Genomic DNA, 14,327 nt, shown 5'->3' with positions numbered 1-14,327 from the left:
CTCCTCCTTCGGCTCCGGAGAGAAAGGTGGGGAACGGAGCCGAGAGGGGGAGGACCCGGGAACCTTCAAGGGAGAATAGAGCTGCTTAGCTGGCAGGGCGAGGGGGCTGAGTCGGCCCGCCGCTTGTGGCTCCTATGCCTCTCCCTGTCTTTGTCTCTCTCTTTCTCCCTCTCTCTATCTCTCTTCTCTTTCTTTCTAGGGTCCCTCTCTCCCTGGGACACAGTGGGAGGTTGAGTCCCAGCCAGGGGAACAGGAACCATTGGCTGAACAGCCGCAGGCGCGACTGACGCCACTGAGGGAGAGGAGGAAGAAGTAGAATCCGTGGGTTAAAGGCCCGCTAAGATTAACTTGTTTCTCCTGTGTCTCAGAGCCTGGGGGTTAAAGGCAGCACATATCTGGCAGCCTGATGTCAAATGTGCAACCCCCAGGCAAAGAACGCACTGAGTGTGGCCATCGGCTGCAGACAGCTTATGGCCACACTCACAGCATTTGGAAAAGATGACCTTAGAACCTTCGGCAATGTCTACACAATCACACTCCCTAACACACAGATAAGGGGAAGGGGGATACACTAAAGTTAAATTAAACTAAACTAAACTAGTTTAAGGGATCAACTATCACACACACACACTTTTTATACTGGTAAAAAGGTAGAGAAAATTCCTATCCTTATCTTACCTAATCGCAAGGAGCTCGTAACTCGTGCTTACAGAAGCCACGGCAAATGAGATCTGAGGACTGGAGGGAGTTAACAGGGTATTATGGGTAAGGGGGAGGAGCTTGCAGCTCGGATCTCTAGCTTGGAAAGCTGCCAGCTCAGATCCAGGATGGATCCGATACCCACAGGTTGCTGATCAAGTTAACTTCTTCAGATCATCAGTTTGGGACAAGAACGTGATATAAAATAACTTAAGCAAGTGGGAGCGTATAAATACTTGAGAATTGATAAAGGGTCAGCAATAAAACATGAACAAATGCAAATAAAGCTCAGTAAGGAGTACTTTACAAGATTTAAATTAATCCTGAAAACAGCATTGACATCTAGGAACAAGATCCAAGCCATAAATCAATTTGCTCTTCCTGTCCTAACTTATAGTTTTGGAGTGACTAACTGGCCCCGAAAAGTGTTGGATAGATTGGATATTAAAACAAGAAGGATGCTTCATGCTCAACAAATGATTTTTAAAAATCAGTGTATACCAAGATTATATATTCCCCGTTCCGAAGGAGGGATGGGCCTCCTTGAAACTGATTACATGTATAGCTCTGCAATTGTGGGACTCCACACATATCTACCGACCTTACAAAATCCAAATGTAGTGAACATTTTTAGACATGAGGAGAATAAATCTAAGATTACATCTCTGCTTAATTTAGCAGAAGCATACTGACATCAAGCAGGAATGGAAATCAAACCAGAAGTGGATGAAAATCAGGCAGCAACTGAATTTGCTAAAAAACAAAAGAAAGAATATAAGGTGAAGGACCAGATGAGAAGGCAAGAAATGTGGAAAAAGCATAAATATAGTTGCCAAGTATAGAAAACTTCTGGAAGAGCCTCATGTTGATCAAGAACAAAAGCAGGAATGGTTAAGGAGAGGTGAATTCTCATCAAGAAATGAAAGGTTAATATTGGCAGCCCAAGATAGCGGGCTACATATATGCTGGTTTACAAAGTCCATTGAACATGTGGGAGAAACAGACATATGTAGGATTTGTAAAACCGAATTGGAAACAGTCACACACCTTGTTGCTGGTTGCGATGCACTAATGGCAGAGGGGCTATACACTGAAAGGCATAATAATGTGGCGAGACTGTTACACTGGAGATTGTGCAAACATTATGGTATCAAAGTGGCTGAAAAACACTGGAAATGTGAGCCACAAAGAATCATAGAAAATGAAGTTTATATCATATGGGATCACCCAATACCAACAGTTCAATAGATAGATGCTAGAAAACCAGATATAGGGGTCCAAGAAAAGAAGACAAAAGTAGCATTGATCATTGAAATCGCCACACCTAGTGACTACAGTGTCTTGCGTACAGAGAGACACAAATTCATAAAATACCTTGATCTGCAGTCAGAAACAAGAGCCATGTGGAAGAAAGATACCCAGACAGTTCCAATAGTAGTAGGAGCAGCTCGTCTTATAAAAAAGAATTTGCAATCATATTTAGATATGTCAAGAAACACTGAACAAATTGCAGGAGTCATTACTGGGCACATTGTGGGTGCTGTGAAGAGCACTTTGGCTAACATCAAAGAGTGAAACAATACTAATTTCATGAACTTTAATCATACTTTGTCTTAGGAATGGGGTCCATTCCCGTCATGGTATTAGAAACCCAAAAGACTTGGAGAAATTAAAAATGACAGAAGACCTAGACATTGTAGTATCAAAAAGAATACATGGGATTGATGTAAGGCAATTCCTATGAGGGCTGGGGAAAATAAGTCATTAGATAAGCAACATCTGTAGTTTATACAGTAGTATAGTATAGTAGTAGTTCGGTGAAACATGCAAATCAGATTAAGTGGTTCTTAATGCCTGCCTAAGATCTACGTTTCAATAAATGGAATTCATTTATGGGATGGGAGCATTTTTGACGTAACATTCTGCAGCTGGCATTTATTAGTACAGACAGACAGGCAGACACACATACATACACACACACACACACACGTGTATGTATACATATATATATATATATATATATATATATATATATATATATATATATATACACACACACACACACACACACACACACACACACACACATAGATAAACACACACACACACACACACTCACACATACATACATACAAATATAAAAAAGTGAAATTCAACAAAATAAGCAACAAACATGGTAATATAACTTGCAAAATCACACTTACTAACAGCTTCCTAGAAACAAATTACATATGGACATTTTAAGCCATCAGGATCACGTGTGGCTATAAACAAACCAGAAATGTGTCAGGTGTCATACCTTCATCTTTATATCTGTTTGTCCTGCTTTCTGTTACTGTCATACCTGTTGGTGTCACTGAGGCTTCGGAATCAAATTCCACATAGCATTCATCTACAAAAAAAGAAGAGATCATATGAATATTCTATGACTCTTGTAAAGTACTTCTGCTGCTTCAATGATGCATGCATTGCTCTTCATGCTTACAGATTGGGATAAGTCTTCCTATCCTAAACCACTGCAGTCAGATTCCCAGGAAAGAAAGTCTTTTAAAGAATAGAATCAAACTTTGTGGTGCATCCTCTGAAGACAGTGCTGCAGTTTAATATGATAACAGAAACTTAAAACGTCAAATCACTCAAAGAAAAACATTTTCTCTCCACGCATGCTTTCTACTTACTCATATAATTAACTTTTACTAATACATTATTTAAAGAAGTTGCATCATAGTAAATTGCTTTCATATCTATTTTTCAGCTTTAGCTTTTCTGCACAACTTGGGTTTGCTTTCTCTTTTTTTTCCTGACTATACATTTAGCCTTGTGGCCTGCCACTCACTCGCTCAACCACCCTTATAAGTAGATGTCTCCCATCAGGTCTTTGGTATCTGCCCTATGTATGTTGAAGGGATTTGCCTCCAATCTCTGACGCCTTGAAAAGCTGAGCGGCCTTCATCTCATCACTCCTCTCCCTTTGCAGTTGGATCTGCCAGTGACTAGCGCATTAGTTGAGTCTGAATTATCTGAGTCAGAGTCAGGGTTTCATTCTTCTACACCATGGAGCTAGCACTAATTCTGTTACACCCCCCCCCCACACTGAAAGGTAATGAGTCAGTTCTGATTCCAGTTCACCAGCTATCATTCATCTGTCAGCTGCTGTGGTCCATTTCCCTTCTGAAGAACAAGATGTGCGGAGCACCCTTCCTGATTCATAAATGCTTTCAAAGTCAGTTGTGGGCCTGGGGGTAGTAGGGCATTAAGGGTCACTGCACTGGGTAACAGCTGCCTGCTTTTCCTCCTCCCCAATAAGATCTACACTGATGACAGACTGTACAGCATATGATCTACTGCATTGCTGCAACTACCTGTCTGTGCTAATTGTTCTGTTTCTGCCACACTATCAGAAGTCATCTTTGCAGACATAAACCTACCTGTTCCCTGAGATGGCGTAGAGGCTAAGCAACTCAAACCATCCCACCCAAGCCATACTTTAGACGCCCAAGTTTCCTTATCAACCTGTGTCAGCAATGATACAGCCCTAGCCTTGTTCTTCTCCCAGGAGGCCATCTATGTATCATAGAGCTCATACTTCAGTACTAATATGGAGCTCATTATGGTGAACATAACTGAATCCCAGGACCTTCTTTTTAACTGTGTCATATGTGCAGTTCCTTTTACTATATTTCTAATTGACACCATAGCTGTGTATAGCATCCTGATGTAATTTGAAGCTGGTGCTATTAATTAGGAACTTACCAATTAATGATAGCCAACACATGAAAGAGTAGGTTACAAGGGACACAATGACAATAAAAGTGTTCATCTAGGCTGCACTCTGTTGGAGATATTAACCCTTGCCATTTACTTAGTATGCATTTTTCATAATTACATTTATATTACCATACATGAGTGTGCTACATGTTATTGAAGAGTATAGAGTAAAATCTGATGAAGAGAGACAGAGAACCTCATTGATAATATACAAGTCACGGCAATGGATGTTTTATTATAAAAATATGCAGTATTTCCATATTGTCATTAATACTGCCAAATGCAAGTGGTTTACAAACTACTGAATGCTGCTACCTGAAACCTTAGATGATGCTGAAGAAAGTCATCACTGACGGTTGAACTGTGAGTTGTACAGCTTGAGATATATTGGGTCTTGTTTATATTGTAATTTAGTATATAGGCATAATTGTTCATAGTTCTATAAATATCTCAAAAAAAAAAAAAAGCACCCAAAAAGGGATTACTTGTCACTATATGAAAGTTTATGTCTGCCTGGCCAAAGGTGCTACTGATACCATCTGTAGATTGTATGGTTTCCAAGATAAGAAAAGTTGGTTGCTAAAGTCTAGTCAAAATATTAGTTCGAATTTCTGCATTAAAATATAATTAGTGCATTGATGTTAAGACTCCCAATGTACTGACTTGTATCATTGTAAAGACCATGGTTTACAGAATGACACTGCTACTTATACTTTTTAAACAGACTATGTACTCACAATTTATATAGGTTCATAGGCTGGTACTAGGCTATCGGCCCTAGGGCCTATGCAAGTCTAGCCATAACAATTCCCTGGATATTTCTTCCCACAATATTTACTTCTCCAGGCCCCTGTCTAGCAGGGTGGCTGACATGATCCCCGGGGTGAATTTCCTATCTCCCATTCAATCATCAAGGTTCCTTTTGAAGAGGGCCAAAGAGGCACTCTGCTTGATATGTATGGGCCGTCTATTCCAGAGTATGAGGAGCCTCTGGGTCAGGAACCTATCCCTCCAGCATGTTTTGTTCATTGTGATGACAAGGTTTAGATCCCTGGAGCATGTGGCTCTGAGGGATTGGGATTTCTTTATGTGGAGCATGTCCAACAGCTCATGGTTTGACATGGCCTTGTATGTTAAGCAGAGATTGCTTCTGAGTAGACGATATGCCACAGAGTATAGCTGGAGTTTTTTAGACGGTCAATATATGGCATCTGCTTTAGGCCCGTGATTCTTTTAGTGAGGTATTTCTGTGGCCTTTCAAGCTGTTGCAGATGTCTTGTGAGGTACATGCCAAACGGGGCATTATACTCTATAATGGGGTCTAATGAGGAATGAGTACAGTGGGACAATGACCTCCTTTTTTCTGGATGAAAAGCCCTTAGTGATGAGGTGTGCTACATACAAGGATTTCCTGACTGTTGTGGCAATGTGGTTATCGAAAGTGAGACCACTATCCACCTGTGTCCCTAAGTCTCTCATCACACTTTCGATGTTTAGTGTCCTGCCACCTATGTGGTAATTCATGGGTACATGTTTTTTTTCCAAAGGGGATAACTATATATTTCTTGGCATTAAGCTTGAACCCATGGCTCTGGCACCAGGCATCTGTTTCTGTAAGGCCCTTTTGTGGAATATCCACATCATTTGGGGATTCAATAATGGCTCCCAGTTTGCAGTCATCTGCAAACTTTGTTAGCCAGAGTCCCTTAGTGCTGGCCTGTACTTCAGAGAAGTAGATGCCAAACAAGAGTGGTCCCAGGACTGAACCCTGAGGTACTCCACTTGTCACTTGTCTGGAGCTGGATTTGGAGTCAGCTACTTTTACAGTCTGGGTTCTGTCAGTAAGCCAGTTAGCAACCCATCGAGTGACGTAGGGATTTAAGCCCAGCTTAGTAAGTTTATCTATGATTCCAGAGTGGGGGATGGTGTCAAAGGCCTTGGCGAGGTCCAGATAGGCTGTGTGGACTGCCTTACCCTCGTCCACAGCTCTGGAGACTGATTCGAAGAAGTCAATCAGATTCAGGAGACAAGATCAGCCCTTCAGAAACCCAAACTGGGTGGGGTCTAGTCTTTGAAGGTTGCCAATGTCTTTGTTTATAAGTTCCATGATAATGCGTTCCATGCCCTTGCAAATCAGGCTTGTCAGACTGATGGGACGGTAGTTCCCAGGATCCAATTTGGATCCCCCCTTGTGGAGCGGGATAACTGTAGCTGTGCGCCACTCAGTGGGCATGAAGCCTGAGGTGAGGCTATGATTAAACATCACACTTAGGTGAGGTGCCAGTTCATTTTGTAGTTCATGTAGTACACAACCTGGGATGTTATCTGGTCCCATGGATGCTGTATTTTTAGCTTTGGAGAGTGCGGTTTCTACCTGTGTGGCCGTGATTATCGGAATTTGGCAATCTTTTGGTATTGAGATGGGCCCTTTAGGGGGTGAGAGTGGGGTGAAGTTGGCACTAAATCGATCTGCCAGGATATTGGCAATATCCTTGGTATCAGTATATTTAATGCCATTCTGTTGTAACTCAGAGCAGATCTGAGCATTGCCATTTAGATTCTTGACATAACTATAGAACGCCTTGTGGTTGTCTTTGGAATCTTTGGCAATTTTATTTTAGTAACTAGCTTTTGAGGATTTTATGAGTGATCTCAGCTTCTTACTGAGGCTGGTGAGGGAGTTTTTTGCATCCTGGGATTTTCCTCTTTTTTGCAACAGTTTCTTCCTTCTGTTGTATAGTATGTTTATAGCAAGGGACCACCAGATTGGCTTCCTTTTTTTGGAGAAGAGCATCTTGGTTCTATTTGGGATGGCATGATTCATGCACGAGTGGATGTGCTCGTACAGTGCCTTAGTGTAGGATTCTGCAGTCGAACTTCCAGATCCTGTCTACGTGGGTGTTGTGAAGTCTGTCACTTCTGACTTCAGTAGCTTGAAGTTGGCTTTGGAGAAGTTTTTTAAGGAGGTTTCCTTACTGGGGGCGGGTGGGGGTGGGATGTAGCTCTCAAGGGTGATTTGCTTATGGTCAGACCTGACCAATGAGGGGGTGACCACTGGTGTGGAGCATCTATCTCCCATGTTGGTGATGACCAGGTCTAGGATATTGGAGCCCCTGGTAGGACAATGGATTAGTTGATCCAGGGCATTGGAATTTATGAATTCCAAGAACCGTTGGGAAAAGGAGTTGGTACCTGAGTAGTTTTCCCAATTAATGGCAGGGTAGTTGAAATCACCCAGTATTAGGGTGTTTGGTTGTATCTTAATATTTTCCAGTATGTTTAGAAAGGTGTAGTGAGAATCCTGGGGCATGGATGGGGATCTGTAGCAAGCTACAATTTGGATTGCAGTCTTACCTAGTGTTAGTTGCACCTGGAGAATTTCAGATGCATTGTGTTGGGCAACTAGCCTGGAGGTGTGAATATCCTTGGTGAATATGGACACTCCTCCACCTTTAGTGTTTCGGTCCTGGTTTTGTGGCTGAAAAGTGTGGTAAGAATTGTAGCCTGGTATTGCATGGGTGCTCTCTGGAGCCTTGAACCAGGTCTCAGTTACTGCACAGATATCGATGTTCTCCATTTTTAGGAGTGACTCAAGAGAGTGCATTTTGAGGTTTAGACTTCTAGCATTGAGTAGCATTACCTTCAGATTTTGCCTGCTTCTATTTGTTATGGTGGTGGTTTTATCCTTTGAACCTTGCCTAAAAAAGGCACTATAGGGGTGGCAAGAGCTTTAGCCAGTAACCTGAATCCCAGGGGTGACAGGTGCAGACCATCTCTGGCAAAGCATCGTGGTTTGTCGATCATGTCTTCCCTGGCAGACAAATACTGGATCCCCTTTGAATGACACCAGAAGCTTAGCCAATTGTTGAAGTCAATCATTTTGTCCTTATACTGTGGTATCGTTTAGATGACTTTTAACTTGCATTTAAAAAATTCGCAGGAATATAAGGATGTCTGTAGGCTGCTAGATGTGCAGTGGCGGATGAAGCGTACCTTGGACCCTGGGCAGTTTTCAAACCGTGGGCCCCCTACACAAACTTTTTTTGTACCACACATACATGGAGATGCTCTTTTGCATTCACCAACTTGATAGTTGTAAACCATAAAAGACTATTTATTTATTTATTATTTATTTTACATTTGTTGACCGGGAGTGTCCGGCTGAGCTACTGCCCTTTTTCAGAGGAGGCCCGGGAGAAAAGCTCCAAAGATATACAATACAATAAAAATAGCAATACAGATACAGTTCAATAAAAATATCAATAGAGAATTTTGGTAGTTAAAATATGTAAGCTATATACATCATGCATATTGTTGACAGATAAAAGAATACTATAAACAAAAAGGAGAGTTTTAGAAAAGTAGAATAAGTTGTATGTTTTGGTTTAAAAAGAGAATTGAGTAAATATAAGGTTTTGTATGCAGAGTAGCAGAAACTTGAAAGGTTACATAAGAATTTCGGAGAGAAGAGTATAGAAGAAGTTTTGGAGGTTGCATAGGAAGCACAGGATGAAGTAGTTACTGGTAAGTTTTAGTAAGTTAGTTTGACTGTACTATAAAGGTAGGTAATAATCAGGGAGGGTGAGTACAATGGCAGGACCAGTGTTTTTTAAAGTGGTCTTTGGTTGCTAGCTTAAATTGTTTGGGGTGAGTCAGAGTGCTTATTTCTAGTAAGAGTTTTCAAACTGCAGTCATTATCATCCACCAATGTCTGTACCCATCAATTATTCAGTCCCTTCACTGCATATACAACTCAAATGTAATGCACGGAACACTGATTACTCTTCAAAAATGGGAAAAAATGCTAGTTTGTTAAGCACCTTATTGATGTTAGAAGGGTGCTTAACAAGCTTTCCTTTAGCACCCCAAAGCTTTGTTAAGATTGGGTCTTGCTTTGGGGATTTAACAGTGGACAGTGCTGCTGGCCAACAAAGAGCAAAAGCAGAAGGTAAAACATCTTTGAAAAGTGTTAGATATTTAATTCTGCCACACTTATAAACAAAACGTGGCAGAACAAAGTATCTAACAGCTTTTAAAGATGTTTATTCTTCAGAGGGACAGTCTACATCTGTCTGCTGTCTGTCTGACAGCACTGTCTTACTGTTTTTTAAAAGCTTTGGAAATTTGCAAAACACTTCACTTATTTATTTATTTATTTATTCATTTATTCCAGTTTGATTACCAGGGAGGTCCACTGGGTCAACATGGCCCATTTTCAGTGGAAGCCCGGGGAGAAAAGCAATATTGCATACAGGATTTCAAAACAATCAAGAATTTAGAAAGCATTAAACAGTTTACAGAATATGATTGACAGTATGAGAGTACAATTCATACTGAAATTGATTAAAATTTTGTTTTTTTACATTAAGTTATGGTTATTACGTTTGCATAGTAAAGCAGTAATTCTTAGAGATTCCTAAACAGATAGTTAAGGTTGTAGGAAGGAGAAATAGTGGTGGTGCTTTGAGTGAAAGTATTAGAGATAGAAGTTAGTGCTCAATATTTACATGTTTTGCTGAGCAGGTATAGTTCTGGGAGTAGAAGGATTGTGTAGTATTTACAAGTTTTGTTGAGCAAGTATAGCTGTAGGAACTGAAGGATTAGGTAGTATTTACCAGTTTTGGTGAGCAAATCTAGCTCTAGGGGTAGAAGTAGTTAAGTAGAGGGATAAAGCTGCAGGAGATTGCAGGGAGAGATTGATATAGTTGTAGGAATATGTCTATAGGAGGAGGATATGGGTAAATGTATCAGAATGAGGACAGTCTTATACTAGAAGTGATCCCAGATTAAGTAGGAAGTAGGCAGGGGCATTTCCGTTTACTTGCCTACATTTTTTTGTAACTGGTAGGACAGGGAGCAGTTAAAGCTCCATGCACTGCAAAGAATTGTGATTTTGTCCCACCAAGTGTTACTTTTATTATATGCTCTCAAGATTGAGGCCAAGATTCACCTCTCAAGCCTATCTTGTGAGGTGAATTTCTTGGCATCCCTGTCTTGAACACATATGTTGGTTATGATCAGAGGCTCAGTCATAATCCTCTATGTCTGACTGTGATAAAAAGTGGTCACAGTAAAATATTACAACTTACTTTACACAAATGTGCAGTAGTCCTGCAAAGACAAAGGACTATTTAAGCTGATCAGGACAGCAGGGTCAACTATTGATTATAGACCCATTGTTGACTGTGTACATCTTAGATATCTGATCTTGGTAAAATATTAATTATGAACACAACAATTAATGTGTTTCAAGTTTGTTTCCACACAAAGTAGGCAGGTATTCCAATGTATTTCACACAAATGTACACTAGTCCTCCAAAGCCATGTAGTTTAAAATGAACAGAGAACAGGAGGGTAACTTACTGACATCCACAGACAGACCCTGTAGTCATCTTACAATTATAGCCTCTTTGCTGTGTGTGCAGCTTATCTAATTGTTCAAAAAACACGTCAGCCTGTCAGCAAAAGAATCAGGATCAAAGCCAAAAATAAAGTTGCTAGAATAATGTTTTTTCATTAGAATAGATTTTCTGAGGATATGAAATCTGAAAGGTAAATGTCTGTTATTTTTTCCTGATTGCAATTATTAATGACTCATCAGAAAAAAAAACAAATTTTAAGAGGAGTAAATCAAAAATATGAGGCAAAAATCAGGACAATTCTGCAAAATCAGGGACAGTTGAGTATGTAATAATACATTTGTTTTACACAACTAGTCAGAAGTATGCCAACTTATTTCACACAAAGGCACATTAGCTAACGGAGCAAACCAGAGGGTAAGATTCATTCCTCCACAAATAGCCACTTCTTAGTAGTTATACACACTTTGCTGTGTACACCTCATGTGTCTGTGATAGAAAGAAAGAAAAAGAAAACAGCTCTCAACCTCAGTGCAAGAATTAGGAATAAAGCCAAAACATGAGGGGCAACGATGCAAAATCAGGGGCAGATTTTAAATCTTACATACTTTAAAAGTTGCTCCAATAATGTTTTTTGTATTTGCTTGCATTTCTGAAAGATATGAAGTCTGAAACTCAAATTTATGTCATATGTAACAATTGCAAACATCAGAAATTTGGCAGAAAGCATCAATTTTTATTATGAACAAGCCAAAAATAAGAGTCACACATCATGGCCGTTCTGCACAGTCAGGGAAAATTGACAGGTACTGCACATAATTTCCCCTCTGTTTCACACAAATTAAACTCAATTATTCCATCTTAATTTCACATAAATGCACCCTTGTACTCTTACAAAGACAAATGGATAAGGAAATGTTAATTATCTTCATCCGCAAACAGTTCACATCCTACCCACTCGGCAATTAAAGGTACTTTACTGTGTTAATGCTATTCAGCTTGTGATTAAAAAAAACTCTCAATGTCTTAGCATAAAATCAGGGATAAAGACACATGCACAGTAGTAAACTGATATTCTCAGTGATACACTGTCAAAAGCATTAACTTATTTGGAATGATCCAAAATATACCTAATATTGGAGGCTTTCTGCAAAGTTCATTTGCTTGCTTCCCAGCTTCCCGCTACTGTCAGCATCAGTGCACCTCAAGTAATTTCATATTAAGTTAAGAAGTATGCAAAGACTGGGAAGGACTGAGAAATGCATCTTAGTACACAAAATGCAAACTGTCCTTAATAAATACTAAACTTACTGTGTCAGTAGTTTAGAATGAGACTCAGCTGCAATTATGTATGTGATTGTAAACATAGCTAATCAACACACAGTTGTGTGTTAAAGCAGTCCCCCCCAGCCCCAGTCATCTAACACCTATGCGTAGATCTCATTTGTTTATTTTCTGTATCAAATTAGTATTTACCTGTGTATATATGATACATACTACTATTTACCTGTGTATACATAATACATACTGCTATTTACCTGTGTATATATGATACATACTACTATTAACCTGTGTATACATGATGCATACTACTACTTACCTGTGTATACATGATACATACTACTATTTACCTGTGTATACATGATACATACTACTATTTACCTGTGTATACATGATGCATACTACTACTTACCTGTGTATACATGATACATACTACTATTTACCTGTGTATACATGATACATACTACTATTTACCTGTGTATACATGATATATACTGCTATTTACCTGTGTATATATGATACATACTATTTACCTGCGTATACATGATGCATACTACTATTTACCTGTGTATACATGATACATACTACTATTTACCTGTGTATACATGATACATACTACTATTTACCTGTGTATACATGATACATACTGCTATTTACCTGTGTATATATGATACATACTGCTATTTACCTGTATATACATGATACATACTGCTATTTGCCTGTGTATACATGATACATACTGCTATTTACCTGTGTATACATGATACATACTGCTATTTACCTGTGTATATATGATACATATTGCTATTTACCTGTGCATATATGATACATACTACTATTTACCTGTGTATACATGATACATACTAGTATTTACCTGTGTATACATGATACATACTGCTATTTACCTGTGTTTACATGATACACACTGCTATTTACCTGTGTATATCTGATACATACTACTATTTACCTGTATATATACATGATGCATACTGCTATTTACCTGTGTATACATGGTACATACTACTATTTACCTGTGTATATATGATACATACTGCTATTTATCTGTATATACATGATACATACTGCTATTTGCCTGTGTATACATGATACATACTGCTATTTACCTGTGTATACATGATACATACTGCTATTTACCTGTGTATATATGATACATATTGCTATTTACCTGTGCATATATGATACATACTACTATTTACCTGTGTATACATGATACATACTAGTATTTACCTGTGTATACATGATACATACTGCTATTTACCTGTGTTTACATGATACATACTGCTATTTACCTGTGTATACATGATACATACTGCTATTTACCTGTGTATATATGATACATACTACTATTTACCTGTGTATACATGATACATACTGCTATTTACCTGTGTATATATGATACATACTGCTATTTACCTGTGTATACATGATACATACTGCTATTTACCTGTGTATATATGATACATACTGCTATTTACCTGTGTATACATAATACATACTGCTATTTACCTGTGTATACATGATACATACTAGTATTTACCTGTGTATACATGATACATACTGCTATTTACCTGAGTATATATGATACATACTGCTATTTACCTGTGTATACATGATACACACTGCTATTTACCTGTGTATATATGATACACACTGTTATTTACCTGTGTATACATGATACATACTGCTATTTACCTGTGTATACATGATACATACTGCTATTTATCTGGGTATACATGATACATACTGCTATTTACCTGTGTATACATGATACATACTGTTATTTACCTGTGTATACATGATACATACTGTTATTTACCTGTGTATACATGATACATACTGCTATTTACCTGTGTATACATGATGCATACTGCTATTTACCTGTGTATACATGATACATACTGCTATTTACCTGTGTATACATGATACATGCTGCTGTTTACCTGTGTATATATATGGTACATACTACTATTTACCTGTGTATACATGATGCATACTGCTATTTACCTGTGTATTCATGATACATACTGCTATTTACCTGTGTATATATGATACATACTACTATTTACCTGTGTATTCATGATACATACTGTTATTTACCTGTGTATACATGATACATACTACTATTTACCTGTGTATACATGATACATACTGCTGTCTACCTGTGTATACATGATACATACTATTTACCTGTGTATACAT

General features: G+C 38.7%; 1 protein-coding gene across 3 annotated transcripts in view; it reads right to left on the bottom strand.

The window, feature by feature from the left end:
- LOC122813975 overlaps positions 1-14,327 on the bottom strand; it is a 602,906-nt gene that overhangs the window by 61,672 nt on the left and 526,907 nt on the right. For 2 of the 3 annotated variants that reach the window (XM_044086534.1, XM_044086535.1), the window contains exon 16: positions 2,999-3,091. In XM_044086534.1, coding sequence (XP_043942469.1) covers positions 2,999-3,091 — 93 coding nt within the window. The remainder of the gene's footprint in view (positions 1-2,998; positions 3,092-14,327) is intronic. The other variant, XM_044086536.1, reaches the window with a different exon arrangement.

This window comes from Protopterus annectens, chromosome 10.part0 (assembly GCF_019279795.1).
Source record: "Protopterus annectens isolate FY-2018-M chromosome 10.part0, PAN1.0, whole genome shotgun sequence".
Classification (NCBI taxonomy): domain Eukaryota; kingdom Metazoa; phylum Chordata; order Ceratodontiformes; family Protopteridae; genus Protopterus; species Protopterus annectens.
The sequence above is the reverse complement of the archived record's forward strand: the minus strand, read 5'-3'. Positions and strand labels throughout refer to the sequence as shown.